Source organism: Canis lupus, chromosome 1 (genome assembly GCF_048164855.1).
Source record: "Canis lupus baileyi chromosome 1, mCanLup2.hap1, whole genome shotgun sequence".
Lineage (NCBI taxonomy): Eukaryota > Metazoa > Chordata > Mammalia > Carnivora > Canidae > Canis > Canis lupus.
In genome coordinates, this window is record NC_132838.1 from 45,460,280 (window position 1) to 45,478,016 (window position 17,737).

Here is a 17,737-nt window from a genome sequence, read left to right on the forward strand (position 1 = left end):
GACCTCCGGGCGGCGACGCTCTGGCCCGCGCCCGCTCGATGGTTTCCGCGCGGCCGCTCGGGCCCGCGCGGTCCAGTCACCAGGGGGCGCGCTGGCCGGCGCCGCGGATCTCCGAGCTGCGCGGCCCGACTCGCGGCCGCCATATTGGATGCCGCAGCCGCCGCTGCCAGCGCTTCCTCCTCCGTCTTCGCCGCGCGCTGCTGGTTCCTGCGGCCCGAGCGGCGGGGAGGTGAAACAGGAGTCTGACGAGGGAAGAAGAGAGAGGGGGTGGAGAGTGCAGGAGACGGGGCTAGAGGGCGGCGGGCCGAGACCGAGCGGGGCGGAGAAGAGAAGGCGCCGCGGCCCGGCCCCTCCCCCGCCCGCTGTCGACCCGCCCCGGCAGCGCCTGTGTTCCCCAGACCGGCGCTCCGCCCGCCCCAGCGGCCATGCCGGGGCCTCGCCGCCCCTGAGGGAGCCCTTCCCCGCCCGGGCCTGCCCTTCCGCGCCCGCCCCGGGGTCGCAGCGGCCGGGGCTCCCGCCGGCGCCCCTCCTCGCGGCCGCGCCGCCGCCCCCGCCTCGCTCTCCCCACCCAGTGCAGTGGCCGCCGCCTCTTCCGCCGCCGGGCTCGGGGCCTCCGCGCCGACAACATGGAGGCTGTGAAAACCTTCAACAGCGAGGTTGGTATTGCAGTCTGCCCCCCCGCCCCCGCCCCCGCCCCCGCCCCCGCCCCCGCCCCCGGGACGGGGCCCGCGCGACCGGGTGGGTGCGGGCCCGCGGGGCTGCTCGGGGTGGGGCGAGCGGCGGCCTAGCCGTGCGGGGGGCGGGGGGGGAGGGGTGTCGCCGCGTCCCGCGCCCCGCGCCCCTCCCCCGAGTCCGAGGGCAGGGCAGGGGGAGGGCCGCCCCGGGGCGGGGGGAGGTTCCGGTGCCTCCAGCGCCCCGGGCACTGGCTGGGGCTTGGGAGGGAAGGCCCGCTTGGGCCCTCCCCCCGGAGGCTCCCGGCAGGTCTCTCCGGGTCAGTTCCGCCGAGGCCTGGCCCGCCCACCTCTTTCCTGGGCCTGCGGGATTTTAAGTGCGCGCCGGGCCTCGCGGCGCAGGCCGCCCCGTGGCCCCCGGTGGGGCAGCGGCCGAGGGGGGAGGGGGGTGACCCCCGGTCACGTTGTACGTACTGTTTATATTTGAGACACTGTTGGCTAGGTAACGTGCCCAGCTAGGGATTTATGCTAAGAGAATGGTGCATCGGGAGGCAAGATTTTTTTTTTTTTTTTTTTTTTTTTTTGCGATTTATTATACTTTTCCTTCCCCCCTTCCCTCATCATCAGGACGTCCCTAAAGACACAAATGGTAGACAGAGATCTATGCTTGGAGAGGGGAAGATGCTGGGGAAGCATTTCCCATGGGCTCATTCATATGTAAGATCTTAACCCTAGAAAAGAAGCAGGTGTCCAGTTTTCACTACCCCAGTAGTGAAATTGAATTGAATTTCACTATTGAATTGAATTTGCTAATCTGAAAGGAGACAGGTTTCGGTAAACTACGTGAATTTCTTTTTTGAGCTCCGATTTAAGTAGGCCTTAGTAGTGCAAACATTAAACATAATAAACATCAGTATGCCCGGGGGAAAAAAATTCTAATCTGATGTTAACTAAAGTCGCATACATTTTATGGACTTTTGATGTGAAAGGGCTAATACTCTATTCGATAGCGTGATTGACAAAATTTTAAATATTCACCACTTAACATACCAGATCTATGGCTCTGATAATCCAAATAGAACAATACTTTTAAAAGCTATTTCACAGCTTTGTTTCTTTTATTTTTTTCTTCCTCTTCTTTAAGGATTGCTGCTTGGGAAGCTTAGCAAAGAGGCTAACATTCTGTTAGATAACATTCATGTGAGTTGGACTCTCCATATTAGAGTACATTGTAGTGACACAGTTATATGAAAGCAGACCCTCTTTTTGTAAATGATTTTTTTTCTTTGGTATTGGATTTTCTTTTTTTTTTTTTTTTTTAACCACTTCTTGATGAATAGTGCAATAGACTTAGGAGTCTTTTTTTATTTTATTTATGAATTTATAGCTGATAATTATGAAATTTGGTTCTCCCAGCAAAACTTTATAGCGCTTAAATTCTGAAAAAACATATTTAACAATACAATATGTGTTCCAATTTAATTGTTAATAGTTTCAGGAGAAATTATTTCCTGCACTAGTTTCCTGTTCAAGAATGAAAACAGCTCTATGTACCCTTTTTATTTGCTACATATAGTGGTACAGCACTGTAGAATGTTTACTTTAAAAAATTCTGCATAAGAAAATCCTTTCTCTAATTTCCACTGCAGTTATTTGATTTGCCTTTCCTCTCCTTTTTTAAAGTTTATTTTTTTAGTAATCTTTGCACCTACTGTGGGCCTGGAACTCATGACCTGGAGATCAAGAGTTGTGTGCTCTTCCCACTGAGCCAGCAAGATGCTGCTACCCCACACCTTTTTGAGGGGTGTCTCTCCTTTTTGTCTAGGGGTTCCCTAATGTGTATCCTCCCTCACTCTCAGCACCTCTGTTCCCCTCAAATTCTGAGTAGGATCTCCCATGGTAGATAGAAGAAAGGGGTTGATACACCATGGTTGTCACAATAGAGTACAGTGGAGTAGAAATGGTACATTGGTTTTTGTTTTAGCATTGCCATTAAGGATAGGGGGCCTAACATTTACATGGTTAGCTAGATATTTCACCTCTTTTCTCATCTAACCTTTACAGGACTTTGAGATTGGCAGTAGTCCCATTTTAGCGTATGTAGCCCTCTTCCCTTTCTTCCTATGGATTTCAAAGAAAGGAAATCTTTTAACTTCTTTATTTACTAACGTGCTCAAACTTCATGTTTGAATGTGGAGTAGCTTAAAAATAGTAGCAGTACAGTCACAGACAGAATACAGAAAGGAAATACATTCAGAGAAGATTCAGAAGAATATACTTTTTGTTTTAAACACAAAATACATAATTTTTTCTGATTTTGAATATAGTTTCCGTGAATGTAATGCTTGCTGATGTTAAAATGTTGCAAGTAAGCATATAATAGGGAATAATTCAGTAATGAATATTTTCCATTAAATTGTGTATTTCAAAGTGCAAAAAATAAAGGAATTTTGAGTTACAGTAATAGGAGAAAAGGAGAGTTTAGGATGTTTATTTATAGTGAATGTGGCTTTTAAAGGCCCATTTAAAATAGGAAATGCTTAGGTTTTATGGCTTGCTAATTCTCAGGTTTCTTAAGACCATCCCCCCTTCTAACATTGGCTCGAAAATAGGAACGTGCCAAAGATTTTAAAGCTAGTAATACGGGATTTTTGTTTTTTTTTTTTTAAGATTTTATTTTTCAGTAATCTCTACACCCAGTGTGAGACTCGAACTCAAACCCCTGAGATTGAGTCGCATGCTTTAACACCTAAGAGCCAAGCACCGCAAATTAAGAATATAGATTTTTAATTTGCAAAGCACAGATGAGTTTCAGTTGAAAATCCATGACCTTATTATGTTTGATATTTGCGAGTCATGGTCAACATGTGCAGGTGCCCCACTCCCATCTATCATAATCTTTCAAAGGGGTCTGTGGCCTCTCCTTCCCTATGTACAAAGACACTGTCAGAAGATCTTTTATATGGTAAATTCCTCTTAATTATTGTGAGTTCAATGAAATTGAGGCCTGAGAATTGATGTATATGTGCCCTCTGTGCTAGTTTTGTGAGAAAGCCATAATTTACAGTTAAGCATCATCATTGTGATGGGTTAATCCAATGAGCAGTAATGTCAGTTCTGAAATGATGAAGAAAAGTTTGTCCAGATTGGAAAATAAGACTCCCTAAGAGTCTAAGCTTGACCTGAGCAGTTAACGCTAAAAGAATTATTATCGTTACAAGTATCATAGTTGTAGCTGCTCTGAGATGGTGGCATATCCTTGTTATGATAGTTTAGAGGTCCCAGGTCAGTGAAAAGGGTCTCATTGGTCTGCTTAAATTCTGTTTTTAGGACAACAATTGATTACTCCAGTATATCAGTTTTTTTTTTTTTTTCCCCAGTGTATCAGTTGTATGTGAGCTGCATATCTGTACTCTGTCCTTAAGAATGCCACTGTATAGTGGTCATTAGGGTAAGGTTATTTTTGTTTTTGAAGAGAGAGAGAAGAATTAGCAATGCATGACTCTTAGAAAATTTTATCTTAATTGGAGAAGGCACTTTTGTAATCTAGGAACTCTTAATACATGCATAATAGAAGAATCTGTTACGCATTGGTTATGTTTTGGCAAAGTAACTGGAGGAGATGAATTTTACTTGTATATTAGATTCTTTTAATTTTTAAGGACTTAAAAAAATAACATCAGTACCGTTACTGTACTTCAACTGTTACTATACTTCAACAAGGTAACATTTTTAGCATAATCAAGTATCAGTCAGCAATCAGGTTTTTTCCCAAGTTCTTTGTATAGCTTGTTGTATTACTGTAGTTTTTTCCATCATGATCCATTTCTCTTGCTGCTCAGAAAAGTCTTGAGTGGGTAGCTGAAGGGCCAGATACGTAGGTGTGAGATGTGTCAGGAAAATTATCACAATTTAAATTTTGGATTTACTTTGATTCATAAATTGTGAGGTGATTATCATCTTTGGGATGCCTAAATTCTCAGTGTTTTTGGTCTTTAGGACTTTTTCAGTCACATAGCTTACTCTAAACTGTTCCAGGATGCATACTTTCCAGAGTCCCGTTAACATCCAGGACCTTTTCCTCTTCCATGCCTTGTGAAATCCCATCTCTGTTTTACTCCATTTCTTTTGTTTCCAGAATGTTCATTTGTCTAACTACAGGACTTTTTATAATCTTCCCAGCAGTATCTAGTAGTAGGCATGGGATGGTGAATAGTGGGACAAGGTAGAGGGAATAATAAAAGCATGTGAAATTCATTTTTTATTTGTATGTTTTCCTTTCGTCTGTGGTTCAAGAAAGCGATTTTATGTGAGGGAGCTATTAAAATACTGCATTTTAAAATTTAATATTCACCTATCAGGGAGTCTGTCTCCTTTTCTTTCCTTAGTCTTCACTGTTTTAACTTTCCAGTGGGTGTTTTGGTTAATTGTATCAATCAAGCTTTTTTGTTTCAACCTGTGAAGCCCTTAGAGATACAGCATACTTAATGTTATAAAAGAAGGAATCCAAAATGAGTGAAAATATCAGTGAGGGTCACAGAACATGAGAGACTCCTAACCCGGAAACGAACAAGGGGTAGGGGAAAGGGAGGTGGGTGGGTGGGGGGATGGTGTGACTGGGTGACGGGCACAGAGTGGGGCACTTGACGGGATGAGCACTGGGTGATATGCTATATGTTGGCAAATTGAACTCCAATAAAAAATAAGTAAATAAATTTCATTTGTCTTTTCCATAAAATAAATAAATAAAAGAAGGAACCCTTCACTAAGCCTTCACTGTGCCAGTGGTTTAGATGAGAGTTTCTCAGCCTCAGTACTGTTGATATTTTGGGCTGGATAATTGCTATGAGGAGCTTTCCTGTGCATTATATGATCTTTAACAGTAATCCTGGCCTCTACCCACAAGGTGCCACTATTGTGACAACCAGAAATGTCTCCAGACATTATCAGATGTCCCTTGGGGAACAAAATAGACCTTGGTTGAGAATCACTGATTTAGTTCCCATTATACCATTCTTTAAAAAAAAAAAAAAAAGTACTTTCCCTTCTTAGGATTACTGTAAGTAATATAGTAATAGTCTTTTCCACCAGACTTTAAATTTCATGAGGATAGTGATCATATATTTTGATTGCTTCATATCCTCAGTACACAGCAGGGTACCTTAATACATACTATGTGTCAGAGATTTCTTGAGAATGAATGAATGGATGATACACTTGGGATTAAATGACTTGGATGAGGGTAGTTAACATTTCTAGACATCTGGTTTCCTCTATGTAAGTAAATGACTTGAGAATATATTTAGGGGATTCTTTGATTAAGTATAAAATAATTTTGGGGAGGACTCAGTACCCTTAAGGATTTTTTTTTGAAGGTCATTTTATGGCACTGTAGGAGTCCAGATAAGTTGGAAAATTTTAAATCAAAACTCTGATCTGTTGGTAATTTTCATTTACTAAGGAGGGAGTGTTGGGAGGAGACTATTGCATTTGAAAGTTCCAGTTAGATTAAATCCATCTTAAGCTTCGTTTTGTAATTATGCTATTTTCATACCATTTTTTTGCTTCACTGCTTTTCAATTTAAAAAAACATATGGTAAAAAGTTGTGGGTTTTTTTTCCTTACAATATTTTAAAAATTTAGAAAACAAGGATAATTGAGATTGATAATTATATTTTTGAGACTCTACTTTGAGAGTGTTATAGTCTTAATCATTCAAGATAAATATAAAAATTTTTTGGCAAGATTGAAATAGCTCTATCATTTTTATTCTAGGCCAGCATTGAGTTTTTTTACAGTAATTTTGATTGACATTTAGGGGACATGTGTATTCCCCAGTTTCCTAAATAGTCATATTTTATGATCACTTGCTGCTTTTTTTAAGAAGTATAATTGGCTTAGAATTAGTGATGATATTACTACTTGTACATGGAATTTCAGATATCTCTTTCTAGGGCCAGTTTTCCTGTTATTGGACAACTTCTAACTCAAAATGGTATGAGAGAATGTAATCAACCTTGACCTTGAACACTGGCTGAGCTCCTCAACTCGAGTGAGCTCATTTTATCTGGTTTTGTTTTCTCAACATCTTTCTCTACTCCTCTCTCTCAGGATTGTGCCTCTACTCCTGCTTGTACAGACTGCTTTTCCAGCAGCATGGACACAAGAAGCATAGTAAGATGATTATAATGCACATAAGGCAGGCCCTTTGGAAAATACTAGGTTTAAATTGGTAGTGAAATGATGTCTTGATTATATGGGCAGTAATTGGGAAGCAGAATGAAGTTTGTCACTTCAAATATATTAGTAATCTTAAAAAGGGCATGTAGGGAATAGTTGAATTTCTTCACAAAAACATAGGCTAAGTGAAAAAGTTATTGTGCTTAATAGTGAACATAAATCTTAAATTATTCTTGTTTCATTTACTTGCATTGTGCTCCACATAATTTTACTGTATTGTGAAAGGAATATAAGATTACATATTTAACGTGAAATTGTAAGCCTGAAAATTTGATGGTTGGAAATAAAATACATCTTATAATTTGAAGAACTTATTCAAACTATAAGATGGACAGATCATTGACATCCCTATATGCTATAGGGATGGAGAAACAAAAAAAGGACTAAATCAAATTTTTTATTTTCTAATTATAGAGCAGATTTTGGTATTGCTACATTATGAGACGTAAATGCTGATGAGAAATGTTTCTATAGCCTATAATTTTTTATGTGAGTTAATTCTATCTCAAGTTTGATGATAAATGATGCATTTGTGCTTTGATTCTAATTTTATGCATTTATTTGGTCTTCTAATTCTGTTTTACAAGAATTTCTCATACACCATATTTTAAACTGAGAGAAGGATATGTAAATGCATTCTGGTATCTGCTGTAGGTCAGAAAATACCTTAGTAACTGACAGTCACTACATTTAATCAGAATGAGGAATAAAGGATATTGTTTTTTAAAGATAGTTATTGACTTATGTTAATGTATGACAAGCTTGTCTTTAAAATACTTCTACAACTTAATTTATATAGGTTGATTTGAAAGATCTAAGATTTCATTCTTTCATTCATTTGTTCATTCATTTAATCAATACTGAAGGGCCTACGGTGTCCCAGGCGTTTTTCTTTCTGCCTGTAAGCAAGACAAGCAGGAAGCATACCGTATTCTTTGTTTTTCTGTCGCTTCATCAGCTTTGTGTGCAGTGAGTGTGAGCTTGCCGCGGAGCCAGTGAGGCCGTGTGGGCATCGCTGAGGGGTTGCTGAGGGTTGCGGCCTGCTGGAGACCGGGCTGCTTGCTGCCCTTGTCTGGGCGGGGTTCTGCCTGCTCTCTCTCAGCCTTTGCCTTAGAGTCTAGAAAGCTCACCTGCTGTTCAAGACAGAGATGGAGCAAATAGGCTCACACAAGAATGGGACTTTATGTTTTCAACAGTGGCAAAGTAAGAGGTTTTATATGAAATTTTCTATCACATGTTTAAAAAAATCTCTTTGTTTTGGAATCATAACTGTTGCTTAAAAGATAACATCTTTAAGAATATTTCCTTTTGTCAGTGAAATATTAGTCCCCAGGTGCAAATAATTTTTAAAAAAGCTTTTCTTAAGTGGCAACCAAACCTTTATGAATTTGGAAGAATATTAGTATTTTTATTTTTAAAATGAACTGTTGCTTGATTTAAGTACATGAGAAAAATTGGTCTCTTTTGTATAAACATTTTTTCTTTAAATTTGATTGGATTCCTCAGGGCTAATTTGAGAAGCTTGTGAGTGAAAGATGAAACACTTTGGATCACGTGTCTCATATCTTAGTATGTAGAATTTGGGAAATGGTTTAAAGATCTTTTTATCCTGGGACACAGCACCTAAAAGGTTTAGTGGTACACCTGAAACTGATACAATGTTCTATCAGTTAGCGTTTAACTAAAAAAAATAAGTAATCCAAGCCCTAGTTAATGGCTTTTTTAATTTGAGTAAGATTTTTACACTATAAAATTTTATGGTAAAAAATATATATAGGGTATTTGAATTTGTTGAAATATTTGAGGTATGGGTAAAAAGAATGTTGAATAAGTTAACATTTTTACAAACTGAAACATATATAGCAGATGTCTACTTTCTATAATAGAAGCTTTCTGTGATGAAAAATGTCTGGCATATGTATTTTTGAAATACTTCTTGTTTACCAAACCCTGTTAAGAGTGAGCCACTTTATAATATGTAATGTTTTATATCCTGACCCTCTTTTCCCCAACCATCATGTTTCAGTGGAATTTTAGGATAAACTTGTGTGAAAAGTAGGATAGGTGCTTCTTTCCTTTTATTGACTAGAAAATAGGGCCACCATTGTGATTTTACCAACAGAATGCTACTTTTAAGTATTATCGCTGAGACTAGACGGGACCCAGTTCTCAACCTCTGGTTGTTGTTGTTGTTGTTGTTGTTTTTTTTGTTTTTTTTTTTTGTTGTTTTTTACCATTCTATGTCAAGGGGAACTGTCACTCAGTTTTTCACTATTCCTTTTTATTGGCATGGTGCTAATTATAAATTAGCTTTATTTTTTTCCCACTTTTGGACTTTACTTTAAAACTTCAGATGTATAGAAAAGTTTAAGAATGATAGAGTTTTATGTACACCTCATCTTGATTTCTCTATATTAATTAACCATTTTTGCTCTTTTGTTTACTCTTCACATTAACATGAACACATGCAAACTTTTTTTGGCATTATGCTCGAGAATGCAATTCATGATGCCTTTTACTTTTAAATGACTATTTTCTACAGTGACATTCTTCTACATAGCCATAATACAGTGATCAAAATCAGAAAATTAACATTGGTATAATGCAATTGTCTGCAGATCTTATTCAGATTTTATTAATTATATCAGTAATGTCCTTTAATAATAGAATAAATCCTGCACCACATCTTGCATTCATTCATCTTGTCTCTTTAGTATCCTTTAATCTGAAGTAGTTGCTTATAACTCTTTCTTGACCTTTTATGATCTTTGATGATATTTAATGGTAATAGGCCAGTTATTTTTGGGATTCTCTCAACATGGCTTGTCTGCTGTTGCTTCATGATTAGATTCAGGTTATGCATTTTTGTCAGGAATACTCAGAAGTGATACTGTTCTCTCAGGAAGCTCATGATGTCTATTTATCCCCATTAATAGGGATGTTAACTTTTTTCTGCAAGATTTCTCCATTGTAAAGTTACTATTTTTTTCATTTGTAACCAGTATCTTAACTGGTTTTTTGAAACTAAGCACATACCTTGTTGCTTATCAAATTTTCACATTTAAGTATCCATTTAGTTCTTGCCCAAATCAGTACTAGGATGATTGATTGCCAAAAGGTGATTTTCTGTGCATATCATTTCTTCATTTATTACTCGCATTCAGTAAGAGCTTTTCCCTCTCTCCATTTATGTGTGTATGTATGCATATTGGTATGAACTCATGGATTCCTTTTATCCATTGGGGTTTTTTGATGCAGACTCAGTTTTGACCCGTCAGAGATGCTTCAAGCTGTCCCTGGGTCTTTCTGAGGTTTGATGCATATCTTTTGAGTACTCTCTTACTTTCTTATGTAGTAAGATACTGGAATCAGCCATTTCTCAAGGAGCTCTGGTTTCTTCCTGTGGATATTTATTAGTGTATTGAACTAGAAAATTTATATATTTATATGAATATACATGTATGTATATACACATAAATTTTTGTTTTTTAACTGTCTGCTTATATGAAAAGCCATGAGTTCACCCTGATGTCTCCAGTTCCATTACAACAACTGTAGGGTTCATTCTGATCTCTCCCCTTTCCAATTCTGTATGTAACTCCTTTCTCTGACAGAAAACTAGTTTCTGTTATCCACAATGTATTTACATCTATTTGTTCAAACATAAACACGCAAAAAGTAGTTTCAGAATTGCTAGACTGTATGTCTCTGAAAACCTATTAACTAGAATTTAATACTTGTTTATAGTTCATGTTTTGTTTAACCTGAGGGTATATAGTCAAAATGCTGTGTTCAAACATGATTTGGTTAGTTTTTTCCCCTTAATGTAGTTTTGCTATTTATTTGAAATAGAATTAGATTCAGGGTTTTTTTGTTTGTTTGTTTGTATTCCATTTTGTTTTTTCCTTCATCTTTTTTGTTATTTCTTTAGTATGGAAAACATTAGACATAAATTAACTTTAATATTTTTATTAGCTTCACCATTTGTAGCCACTTATGCTATATTAAAATTTTTATTCTTAACATTTTTCAAATAACCAGCCCAAATTCAGAAATTTAGTTATGGAGAAGGACTTAGGTGAAAGATATGTTTCTAATAGTGCAGATTCAATTCATCAGTGAAAGAAAGTATGCAAAACTTTTATTCTCTTGTGAATGGAATATCCATTCACGGGGGGGGGGCAATAAACTGTTTCTGTAGAGGACAGATAGTAAATATTTTAGGTTAGTCCCTTAAGGTCTCTTACACATGTTCTTACTGGTCTTTCATAGTTCTTTTATTTTTTTTTTAAGATTTTATTTATATATTCATGAGAGACATAGAAAGAGGCAGAGAGACACAGGCAGAGGAAGAAGCAGGCTCCATGCAGGGAGCTTGATGTGGGACTCGATCCTGGGTCTCCAGGACCATGCCCTGAGCCGGAGGCAGATGCTCAACTGCTGAGCCACCTAGGCAACCCTCATAGTTCTTTTAAAATATAAAAAATGCTCTTGGCTTAAGGGCCTACGAAAATAGGCCAGTGGCCATTTTTTGCTGGCTCCTGCTGCAAACATTGAAACCTGAGAACTTGATTGATAACATACTACTTATAAGTCAAAATTATAAATGAGTAAGAAAATATATTCCTTACAGGCTTTTTAATAGGCTTATTTGAATGTCAAAAACAGACATTCAACAGACAATTTGAAACAGACAATTTGAAAAGCTGCTTAAGTGAAAATAACTTACTCAAAATTTTTGAGTACTTACCACCAAGTACAGACACTATTCTAGGCTCCAGAGACTTAACAGTGTACAAAACAGACCTCAAAAGAAAACAGAACCCCACCCAAAAAACCCTCTGCCCTCATGGAGTTTACATTCAGTATTTGTATGGGTGTATACTGGAAATTCATATCTCTTTTTTTTTTAACTCATTTAGTGACATTTTATCTATTAAAAATTGTTTTCATATCAATTACAGAGCAAGCATTTTCTTAAACCTGACAAAAATGCAGCCAAATGGGCAAATTTTAAAAAGTTTGATTCATTGCTTCCCATCTCTTTTTTGTGAAGTGTGATTTTTATTTGAAAATTATCTTAATCATGATGCTTTCAGTGTATTGGTACATTAACTCACTGGAGGATGACAATTAAAACCTCATTAGTTGGGAAAAAGAACCTAGACTTAATTTAGTGGTAAATAAATACATATATGTTACAGAATCTTTAAAAAATATTATTCAGATACGTAATAGTGATTCAGCTAGTCTTTCTTTAACGGTTTAATGAATAATATGATAGAAATAAAATTATTCTTAAAATACTGTCCAAAGTTGAGGACCATGATGAAAGCAGTTGCTTACATAGTATTCTTGAAATAAGGAAAAAAGTCTCCTGATAGTGCCAGTATTTATTTATCTAATAAAAGCTCCTGAACTTTGTGCATTTTTTCTATTTTGATTATTTTTATTCAGTATTTTCCCTGGCTACATATTGAATAGAAATCATTAGAATGACTTTTTATTGTGTGACATGTTTGTTGCAGAGGTCTTCTTTGAGTACTTCTACAAGCATTTAATGAACCATTAGGCGCCTTTTTTTTTTTTTTTTTTTTTTTTTTTTTTAGAATTTATTTGATAGAGAGTGAGAGGAGTGGGGGGAGGAAAGGCAGGGAGAGAGGGAAAAGCAGACTCCTCACTGAGCAGGGAGCCCAATGTGGGAGCATGACCTGAGATGAAGGCAGATGTTCAATCTCCTGAACCACCAAGGTGCTCCTATAAGTGTTTTTTTAAAACACTTGATTGAGATATGACTGACTGCTTTTGTAAGGATTAACATCTTTGAATTTTTTTACACCAAGAAAAGTGTTTTTTATTTATATAGCAATTCCTCTTATTGAGCAGAATTTTCTAAATTCTCGGACAGAATAGAAACAAGAACTCAGAACTTTTTTTAGAGGCCTATCTCTACTTTGGTGGCAATTACAAGATCAAGGATTGGAAACAACTGAAGAGTATTGACATTTTAGAGGAGTTGAACAGAGGTTAGCACATCATTCCTTGTACAAAATTTTCCAATCAGTACTTTGATTCCTTTGCAAAATCAAAGGGTTAAGATGTGTTAGGTGTCTTAGAGCTGTAATAGTTAATGATTCCAGATAATTCTGTGAGGGCTTCCTTTATTTTGCTAGTCCTTCAAGATTGTTAGTTTATTCATTCAATTTTAATTGCAATTTTCAAATTGCTAGAATGTAATGATAGCCCATGAAGGTTTTCATGTAATAGCAACTAGCAATTGGAAAGAATGATTGATACTGGGATGTAGTTGCTGGTTGGTTGAGCTTTATTTTTTATTCATATTTGCCATCTATCAAGCATTATATTCTGCACAGTGGTTACCAGTGTTAATTAGATATCTGTGTTCTTTTTCTCAGCTCATATTCTAATAGGGGTGGGAATGGGAATGTTTTGCCACAAAGAGTCAAAAGATAATGTAATGAATAGTATGATACAAGAAGTGAGTGGTATAGCCTGTGTAAGCTCTTCACAAATATCATCATGTACACAGAATAAGGAAGGACATGTTATGTGAGCACAGGGTAAAGATCATTTTCAAGGAAATGGCAACTTTGAGTAGGGGATGAGGTTGGGGGGAATGATGGAGAATTGGTCAAGGATCTTCTGAAGAAAAGCCTTCTTTCACTATGTGTAAGACGTCAGTTTTAGTCAAAAGAGAATGGAGATCCTGAAGGGTGTTTTTGTTTGTTTTTAAGATTTTTATTTATTAGAGTGAGAGAGAGACAAGCAGGGGGAGCAGCAGGCAGAGGGAGATGGAGAAGCAGGCTCCCCCCTGAGCAGGGAGCCCGATGTGGGACTCTGTCCCAGGACCCAGGGATCACGACCTGAGCTGAAGGCAGACGCTTGACCAACTGAGCCACTTAGGTGCCCCCTGAAGGGTTTTAGAGGTGTATTTTAGAAAAATGAGTAGTATCTTGAGATCAGGGCAGGGCAATGAGGGGATGAGATTGGGGGAAGAGTGTTAAATTAGTATAGAGAAGATGAGGGGCTCAACTACAGTAATAATAGGAGAGGGGATGAATGCAAAAGAAATTTAGTAATAATAGGTAGCTGGATATGAGGTCAAGGATCGTGCCAGGGCTTTGGCTACATGACATGGTAAATGGTATGGTATTAATTACTAAGGTGGACAAATCAGGAGGAGCTAAAGGCTTGAGAAAGATAATTTGGTGAGTTGGGTTGGAGTGGGATCATTTTTAATAACTTGGAATAAAATAAAGATCTTTAGTATGAAGTACCCATATCTGAACCACCCAAAGATATTTACTTTTACTGTTTTGCTAAATATAGTAATAATTTTGTACATCTTGAAGATTTGGTGTCCGTGGGACCTCAAGGTGGAGATACCTAGCTGGATATATAGGTACCTAAGCAGAATGGAGATGAGGATTTAGGAGAGGGTATAGTTGTCTAGGAAGATGACATAGAGAAAGAAGAGAAGCAGGTTTAGGGCAAAATCTTGTAGAATCTTTATGTTCTTTAGTTTTTTTGTTTACTTTTTAAGATAAGGCTTTGATCCTTTCAATTATATTGTATTCGTGAATATGAGGACATTTAAAAGCAACACTGCATGGAATATTCTTGGCTTTAAATCCTGCTTATACAATTGCCGTTCTCCTATGCACTGTAATTTAAGTTGTAAATGGAATAATCTATGAGTAAAATTAAAGATTTAAATTTTGAGATTTTATTAGAATTTAATATTAAGCCTACTCATACCATTCAACATTTTATTAGCTCCTAGTCACAATTCTTTACCTTAATTTTGTCTATAGTAAACAATTTATTATAAACACGGAATTGTGAATGTAAAGACTATCTCATTAGAAATAGAACCCGTATTTATTTGAGAAATTTGTTAATATGGTTTGTGGGGATTTGTTATAGAGAGGATTTACAAATGAATTATTTTTTCTCATTTTCATTTTGGCCATTTGATTATCAATAGTACTTCTAAAGTTTGTAAAATTCACATCATTTAATTTTAATGCTTTACAAAAGACATAGAGAAGAACTGAAATTAAAGGAAGTTAGTTGGATTGTTTGGATTCCAGGGAAAAGTTAAACTAAAGTGTTATTTTTATATGTGTGCATGTTTGTTTATATTTATAGGTTTTGTTTTCTTCCTTGGAGAGTCATTTTTGTTCTTTTGACTTTAGATAGGGCAGCTAAAGACCATCACAGTCATGTTACACATTTGTAGCTGTAAGTGGTTCTATGATTAGAATTCTTGTTTACTTCGATGCTTGAACTTGATTTCCAGAAATTGACAACTTTTAGACCTGCAAGACCTGTGATAGTATATCATGGAACAGACTCATTTTATGGATGAAGAATTTAGGCTTAGAGATGATGAAACTTGTTTAGTATCAAAGGCACTTAGTGCCCAAATTAAATTTATGTTCGTGTCTGAGTTTAATGTTTTTGTTTTCAGTATGTATATTTTTAGTGAGATTTTGGTAGTATTTATATGTTGAGGGGTGAGGAGGAATGGGAAAAGGGATTTTTTGTTTTTTCAGATTTTATTTATTTATTCATGAGAGAGAGAGAGAGGCGCAGAGATACAAGCAGAGGAGAAGCAGGTTTCATGCAGGGAGCCTGATGTGGGACTCCATCCCGGGAATCCAGGATCACGCCCTGGGCTGAAAGCAGGCGCCAAACCGCTGAACCACCCAGGGATCCCCGGAAGAGGGGATTCTTAGTTGAGTTTTATTTCATGCTACACCTGGGCCAGGATAAGGAACAAACTACTGTCTTTCTGCTCTCCTGCCTGTAAGATAAGGGCCCTTGGGAAAATGCCCAGGGCCTTTGGCAAAGAAGTATTGTGCAGTAACACCCCCCCCTTAGCTGGCAGTTTTCTAGCAGTTCAGCCCTTTGCAGGAAAGTGAGAAAAGCCATAAATTACAAAGCTCGTTTATGGTGTACCTTTTTTGTGGGAGAGGAGTGCAGTTGCTCTGTTAGCCTGTATCCTTAGCATGTTTCTAATTTTCACATTTTAGTAATGGTGGCTACTTTGTAACTACTTCCTTTATTAGGTCATCCCTGACAGTTTGTTTACAAGGCTCCTGGTTCAAGTATTTTAAAGCATGGCCAAGCTGCAAAAGTCAGTATGTTGCTGTTAAAGTAAAATGTGAGAGATTATAGGTGACGTGGAGATAGATAGTAGTTGTATCATTTATAAAATGGGATTACACAAGGTAACCTTTAGGGTCTCTTTTTTTTTTTTTTTTTTTTTTTTGTTGGTGTTCAATTTGCCAACATAGGGTCTCTTAAATATTAACCTTAGTGAACAAGTTTTCTAACTAATTTTATTTTATTTATTTATTTATTTATTTTATTTATGATAGTCACAGAGAGAGAGAGAGAGAGAGAGGCAGAGACACAGGCAGAGGGAGAAGCAGGCTCCATGCACCGGGAGCCCGATGTGGGACTCGATCCCGGGTCTCCAGGATCGCGCCCTGGGCCAAAGGCAGGCGCCAAACCGCTGCGCCACCCAAGGATCCCTCTAACTAATTTTAAAAATGATTTTATTTACTTGTTTGAGAGTGAGCACAAGAAGGGGGAGGGGCAGAGAGAGAGGGAGTAGTAGACTCCCTGATAAGCAGGAAGCCTGGTCCCCAGGGCTCCATCCCAGGACCCATGGGATCACGACCTGATCTGAAGGCAGATGCTTAGCTGACTGAGCCACCGAGGCACCCCTCTAATTAATTTTTCTTTGCTTTAGTTTACTCATTTCAAAAATAAAAATAATGATACCTTCTTTGACTACCTCTCAGAATTTGTTTAAATATTTAAAATATTGGCTGGTTTTGGAATATTCAAAAAAGCCTGTTTAAAGAAAGTGTTCAAATATTCAAAAAGTTTTTGAATATATAAAATTATGAAATTTTGTAAAGTATTTGGAAAGCTGAAGAATACCAGTTCTTGATGTTGTTTTCTAAAACCTCGTTTTAGAAAAGTTTTTCTAAGATAGTTTTCTTAGAGAAAACAATACTAAAGGTAGTTTAAAATTTAAAAAAAGCTGCAATTGGGAACATTTAATGTTATTGTGGACATCTATGTCCCCCTAGTATGTTTATATTACATACCTTAATAGATAAAAGTTATGGAGATTATGCATTATGAAGAAAGTATTAATATATTCTCCATATTTTCTAAGTTGGAGAAATTGTTGAACAAAACATTTGAACAGATGTAACAAAATTCCATGATATATTTGGTAGGTTTTGGGCCCATATAATTGCTGGTCATCATTTATAAGAATTTCAGTATTTTACTGAATCCAGCAAGAAAATAAATTTTAAACAGTTACTAGGAGTATAATTTTGCACTGGAATATATATTCATTTTACATAGATACATATACGTACTTAACAATACTTACATTTGTACATAGGTGTACAGAAAATTCTGGAGGCAGCCTCCCAGTCTAACAGTGGTTCATTCGTTCTTTTCTTTCTTTCTTCTTTTCTTCCTTCCTGATTTTATTTATTTATTAGCACAAGTAGGAGGAGAAACAAGCTCTGCTGAGCAGGGAGCCTGATAGGGAGCTCAATCCTAGGACCCTGGGATCATGACCTGAGTGAGGTGAAGGGAGATGCTTAACCGACTGAGCCACCCAAGCACCCCAGCAGTGGTCATTTCTTAAGAGAGCAATAGGTGGATGGTGTGCAGTGAATGAGAGCTTTCAATATTTGGAATTTTTCACATTTATTACCATGTTACTGTGTAGTAATTTTCCCTCAAACCCAGAATTAGCTTTTGGG

General features: G+C 37.7%; 1 protein-coding gene across 3 annotated transcripts in view; it reads left to right on the forward strand.

Annotated features, from left to right (window-relative positions):
- The first annotated feature begins 503 nt into the window (after positions 1-503).
- Positions 504-17,737, forward strand: part of SCAF8 (SR-related CTD associated factor 8) — a 147,219-nt gene continuing 129,985 nt past the window's right edge. Inside the window, exons 1-2 of one of the 3 annotated variants that reach the window (XM_072828585.1) lie at positions 547-656; positions 6,783-6,845. In XM_072828585.1, the coding sequence (XP_072684686.1) occupies positions 627-656; positions 6,783-6,845 (93 nt within the window). In that variant the 5' untranslated portion in view covers positions 547-626. Of the gene's footprint in view, positions 657-6,782; positions 6,846-17,737 lie in introns of all 3 variants that reach the window. The other 2 variants (XM_072828575.1, XM_072828595.1) reach the window with 2 other exon arrangements.